The 6456-nt window shown below is 40.7% G+C and overlaps 1 protein-coding gene across 1 annotated transcript; it reads left to right on the top strand.

Moving 5' to 3' along the window:
• Positions 1-5292: 5292 nt before the first annotated feature.
• Positions 5293-5604, top strand: LOC125855624 (uncharacterized). The gene has a single exon (XM_049535376.1). It carries the CDS (start codon positions 5293-5295, stop codon positions 5602-5604), a length of 312 nt encoding a protein of 103 aa, XP_049391333.1.
• The last annotated feature ends 852 nt before the right edge of the window (positions 5605-6456 follow it).

Below are 6456 nucleotides of genomic sequence, written 5' to 3'. Positions count from 1 at the left end.
CTAGTACAGGGTCCTCTTCTACGGTTAATGAACAGACTGAAGATTGAGGGGCTGAGGACCATTATAGAGGAAAAGAGGTTGTCTACTTATGGCGTCATCGACGAGTATCCAGAGATCATGAGTTGCCTGAGGTCCCACAAATTCCATCTTTTCACCAAGCCCCATGCCCCTTACATTCCAAATTGGGTTCGGGAGTTCTACAACGCTTATGGAGCTTTAGTGCCACAAGGGAAGAAGTCGGCTGCCAAATTCAAGGAGGTGGACTATGTAGTTGTGAGGGGCATAAAAGTAAAATGTGATAGTGATACTATCATTGCAGTCCTGGGTGTCCCAAGGAGATTGAGGATGACTGTCAGTACATGATCAAGACGAGGACATTGGAAACTATGAGAAAATTGTTGGCTCATTTTATCTGTGACGATGTTCCTAAGTGGATGGAGTTTGGAGCACCTACTGAGAAGAAGGACATCAACATCGCAACAAGATTCTGGTTTGGCTTCATCAGCAATACCATCATGCCATCCCAGAATGAGTCCATTCTTCACTATGCCAAATGAGCCTTTCTTAGTTGCATTATTGATGGGACAAGTCTGAACCTGGGGATGATTATTGCACAGGAGATGGTCATGAGGGCCAAGCAGTGCCAAAATTCCTTCCTCTTTCTAGTGTTGATCACCGAGTTGTGCATGCAAGCTCGGGTTCTTAGAGATGAGAAAAATGATGTGGAAGTGACTCCCATATCATATACCGACATCCGGAGGATTGAGGCAGACTATCTGAAGGATGAGGCATAAAATAAGAAGTCAGCTCTGGTGGACTCTTCCTCGGTTCTTAACACTCAAACACTACCTATAGAGGCAGTATTTCCTACTCCTGCCCATGGGACTTTAGGTACATCTAGTGTTGTCCACTATGTTACTTCTAGTACATGTACTACTCCCTTGCCTCCCAGGGCTGGTATTGTTGTTGTTGCTACCTCCCGACCCTATCTCACTCAGGCTAGATTACTCTAGATGGGGCAACTAGCCTACTCCGCTGATAGATGCGCCTCCAGAATTGAGTCTACCAGTCCTGGCATGATCGAGAGGGTCCCAGTCGATGTTGTGACACCATTGAGTTCTACTATTTATCCCCATATAGGAAGGATAGTGGTGTGCGAGCGTGGCCATAGGGCCACTGAGGAGGTGACAACCCTAAAGGTTGATATTGGTGCGCTGAGCAGAGATGTGGACCAGCTGAAGTCCACTGTTATGTCAATGATTTTTGGGACAGTGGAGATCCCTGACATATTAGTTGATCCAGATATGCCTCTGACTACCACCGGAGATGAGGTTCGAACTGAGGAAGTAGCTGCTGCTGAGTCTAATGATGAGATCGATGAGGAGCTGTTTGTTGCTGATGAGGAGGCTTCTTATGAGGGTCTCATGGAGATTGATGAGGCCATGGTAGATGCAGTTGTGCAGACTTCTTTGGTAGACACACCCTTGGCTAACTCCGACGGAGTTGATACTGTTGATGTGACTCCCGACACTGAGATCCAAGTTCAGAGTGTTGCACCGGGAAGTGATTCCCCGACAGATGGAGCGACTGTTTAGACAAGACTTATCTTTACCCCCTCTTTGTCGTTTTTATTTATTTTGATGTTTCATTACATTTGAGGACAAATAACTTTTTGTTTGTAGTGGGGTGAGGCCATTCTATCCCTACCTCTGTGAATATTACTTTTGTCTATATATTGAGTTTTGTGCTATAAATTGTGTTTTGGCACTGTTTTGTGGATGGTTGAACTTATGGCTCCTTGTTTTAAATGAAATTGGTTTTTGGACTCTTTTAAAAAATTTGTGTCACCTCTTGATTTTGTTTGAATGTGACTGTTCTTTTGCAAATTTGAGTATCGGTCTTGATCAATATCGATGACTTGAATAGTGCTCATAATCGAACAAAAATAAATGTGCAACTACGATGATGCCCAATGAAGTTGCATAGACAATATGTAAACTTTTTGCATCTCGTTGTGACTAGCTGATTATCGAATGAGTCTCTTGTGATGATCATTGCACACTAGCGAAAGTGTGGAGTCTCGTCTAATATTTGGTGTCAATGTTGTGTGTGATGAGCCTACCGTGAACCATCTGTGATGACACCTAGAATTTTCCCTGTTGGTCAGGTTGACTAAGTGATGCAAAGCNTGTGACAGTTCTTTTGCAAATTTGAGTATCGGTCTTGATCAATATCGATGACTTGAATAATGCTCATAATCGAACAAAAATGAATGTGCGGCTACGATGATGCCCAATAAAGTTGCATAGACAATATGTAAACTTTTTGCATTTCGTTGTGACTAGCCGATTATCGAATGAGTCTCTAGTGATGATCATTGCACACTAGCGAAAGTGTGGAGTCTTGTTTAATATTTGGTGTCAATGTTGTGTGTGATGAGCTTACCGTGAACCATATGTGATAACATCTAGAATTTTCCCTGTTGGTCAGGTTGACTAAGTGATGCAAAGCTCTTTAAATGATCTTAGGCAACAATTTTAAAAGAGAGAAACAATTTGACATTATACCTCTTTTGTGGCCAACCTTATGAGATGTGTGAACTTTGCTTGAACACCCTTTGAGCCTTAGCCCTTTTCTTGGAAGAAACTTGATACAAGTGTGACCCATCTTTATCCCTTCACCCATAATCCTCATGAGTTGTGGTTTATGTGAATAGCAAACTTAGGCCACTTTGAAAAGAGCCTAAGTTGGGGGTGTGGTGAAAAGAGAAGGTAAATCAAGAGATGCAAAGAAGTCCCACTTTGATCCATGGTTGTGAAAAAGATGGAACCCCTCCATACAAAAAAAAAAATAGAAAAAGAAAAGAAGAATGAAAAAGTTATGAAATAAAGTTGTGAAAATACAAAAAGAAATGGGGTGTTCGATAGTCCATGAAAAGTAAATAATGGGGTCACTTTTTAGCATGAGTGAAAATGTAGAAGAAAAGGAAAGGAAGTATTATTCATACCACATTTCATGTGGATTACAGCCATGGAGCCTAAATGACCATACATTTGCACTCAGCCCCGTTACAAGCCTTGAAAAAACCTTTTTGATCTTGAGTGAACTGAAACAATTGTTGGTTGGAAAATAAGGGAAAACCTATGGGTGAAGTCATGCATGTGTTCATTTTTGTGAGTGTGAGCGTTGATTTTGATTCTAGAGCTTTAAATTGTAAAGAATAGTGTGTGAATATGGAAACATTCTTGGTGTGAGGGAATTTGAGCACCTTCATTGAGCTTGAACTTGCATTTGAAGCAAGTATTGTGAATTTCAGAATCTTAGGTAATGGTGAGTCACAACTTGAATCTTTGAGTGCACAATTGATCCTTCCATGAGTAAGTTGAGTCTTGTTGTGTTCATTCAAGATTAAGTCTTGTCTAGCATTGTTTCAGATATTCTTTTTGAACTGTTGAACTTGAGTTTTACTTGAGGACAAGCAAAAGTTTAAGTTAAGGGTGTTGAAGACTCCAAGATTTGGACTCATTTAGGGTTTATTTACAATGATTTAGTGTCCTCAAATGCTTATTTTGTGTCAATAACTGATGTAAAACCCTTGATTTCTAGTTAAATGGATTGAGGAACAAAGCATGGGCACTAATTTGCAAAAAGGGACAAAGCAGCTGAATGAACGAAGAAATGAAGGCCTAATGATCCTCGAGTCCATTTGGCAAGTCGTTGAATGGCCATTTGACTGCTTGAAGTTCCAGTGTGCCAAGCCCTGAAGGAAAGAACCAAGTCGGCGGGAGAAAAGAGCAGTCAGCGGATTGCCGAGTGGTTCCATGATGCAGTGTTAGATCGCCTATAACTACAGACCTTGAGGATGTTGAAGAATAAGGCGAGAAGGCGATGAACTTGACCAAAAGGCGGATCTCTAAGTGGATCAATGAGCCCGACTTACTTTGTCGAGTGGCTCTTTGCAACACATTTTGGGCGACTATAAATATATTTTTGAATATTTAGTTTTGGGACTTTTTATCACTTTGAAAGAATATTTTTCAGAATTGAGACTTGAGAATAGAACTCTGAGTATTGAGACTATTTTATCCTAAGCTCTAAAGATTTGAAACTTTTCACTTTTGAGAAATTAAAATTGGGTCTTTGAGATTCTTCAAGGGTATTTGTAGTTTTCTGGGGATTGCCCTGTTTTTACCGGATATTCATCAAAGACTTCTCAAAAATTGCACATCTTCTATGCAAACTCTTGGATAAGGAGGTAAAATTCCACTTTGATGAAGCATGTATGGTGTCCTTCAAATGTTTGAAAGAAAAATTAATCTCCACTCTGGTTATTATTAGTCCCGATTGGTCAGAACCCTTTGACGTGATGTGTGATACAAGTGGCACGGCATTAGCTGTCGTGTTCGATTTCAAGATGTACTTTTGGGATGAACCATATTTATTTAGAGAGTGTGCAGACCATATCATTAATAGATGTGTTTCGGAGGAAGAAGCCAATGAAATTCTCTATGTTTGTCACGCTTCACCGGTTGGGGGTCATCATGGTGGGGTACGTAACGCTGATAAAGTTCTCCCAAGCAGTTACTACTAGCCATCCCTTTAAAAATATGCCCATGAGTTTTTTAAGAAGTGAACTCAATGTCAGAAACAATATGGAGTGTCTATAAGACATAAGTTGCCTCTCACTCCCATTTTTGAGGTTAAGCTATTTGGTTTTTGGAGAATAGATTTCATAGGCCCATTTGTGAGCTCATTCGGTAACAAGTACATTTTGGTAGCAGTAATTATGTTTCTCAATGGGTAGAGGTTGTGGCACTACCGAACAATTAATGGAGGAGTGTTGTTCAATTCCTCAAATGCTAAATTTTTGCCAGATTTGGTACTCATCGCGCTACTATTAGTGATGGGGAATCCCATTTTTGCAACAAGTTTTTTGCATCCACATTGAGCAAATACGGAGTGAAACACAAAGTAGCAACTATGTATCCTCCCCAAATGAGTCACCAAGTTGAAGTCTCAAATTGGAAGATCAAGAGTATCTTGGCCACTATAGTGAATGCAAATAGGACGTATTGGTCTCGAAAGCTTGATGATGCTCTGTTGGCATATCACACCTCATACAAAACACTAATTGGTATATCTCCATATCAGCTAGTCTTCGGAAAATCCTGCCATTTACTGGTTGAATCGGAACACAAAGCATTATGGACACTGAAAGCTCTAAATCTAGATTGGGCAAAGACTTCAAAAGAGAGAGTAGATTAGCTAAATGAGTTGGACGAATTCAAGTTCATGGCATATGAAAGTTCAGCTCTTTACAAGGAAAGCATAAAGAAGTGGCATGATTCTAGAATCCTTAAGAGGGAGTTCCAAGCAGGAGTTTGGGTGTTACTATATAATTCTCGACTCAGACTCTTTACGGGAAAGCTCAAATCCAAATGGTCAGGTCCATTTGGTGTAACACGAGTGTTCACAAATGGTGCCATTGAAGTCGAAGGTAAAGAGGGACATGCATTCAAAGTGAATGGGCAACGCTTGAAGTTGTACTTTGGTGAATGCCAGGAGATTTCTCTGATTGGGGTGTTGTATCTGGAAGATTCTTGAGAGCATTTCCACGTCGTGCCACGATGTTAAATAAGGCACTTCTTGGGAGGCAACCCAAGTGTTAGTATTTTAAATAATGTGTGTTGATTGTGCAAGTGCAAGCAATTGTGTGAAGTGAAGATACCATTGATGGATTGCCGAATATGTTCGGTGAGCCCAACATAGTCCACCTTCTGGACTTTGAAAATGGGGTCGAGATACTGGAACATTAAGCGGGGAATCTTCATCACTCAGTGACTCACCGAAGTGATTGGGCGACCTGACTTTCCCCGCCCTTCAGCCTCAACTCTGATAGCCTGACCCAATGGATCATTTGGCAAGGTTAGCAGTTTATTATACGAAGTACCAACTTGTTTGGTGAACTCCTTCCATTCCGCCTTTTCTCCCCCTTTCTAATTGTGTTGCATACTGGAAATAATGGCGATATCCAGACATTGGGCGAATCACCGAGCAGTTCGGCGACTATTACAACTTTTCACCAAATGGGTGCCTAGTGAAGATTTCTTGTCACCTTGCTCAACGTGTTTACATACCAGTAGTTTATCTTTACTTTTCATTTTTGGTATTGTATGTTCTCTACTCACATTGGGGACAATGTTGAATGCTTTTGGTTGGGGTGTTTAGTCATTGAGTCCCTTGCTCGTTTGAAAAAGTTATTTATTTGAGTATGGGTTCTGATCAATACCAATGACTTGAATAGTTATCTTAATCGAACAAAAATGAATGTGCCGCTACGATGAGGCCAAATGAAGTTGCATAGAAAATATGTGAACTTTTTGCATCTTGTTGTAACCAGCCGGTTATCGAATTGAGTCTCTTGTGATAAACATTGCACACTAGAGAAAGTGTGGA

This window comes from Solanum stenotomum, chromosome 1 (genome assembly GCF_019186545.1).
Source record: "Solanum stenotomum isolate F172 chromosome 1, ASM1918654v1, whole genome shotgun sequence".
NCBI lineage: Eukaryota > Viridiplantae > Streptophyta > Magnoliopsida > Solanales > Solanaceae > Solanum > Solanum stenotomum.
Note: the sequence above shows the minus strand (reverse complement) of the source record. Positions and strands in the feature narration are given on the sequence as shown.

Excerpts from the sequence above, each read along its gene's own strand:
- LOC125855624 (XM_049535376.1), top strand. The coding sequence starts at position 5,293 with ATGGCATATGAAAGTTCAGCTCTTTACAAGGAAAGCATAAAGAAGTGG.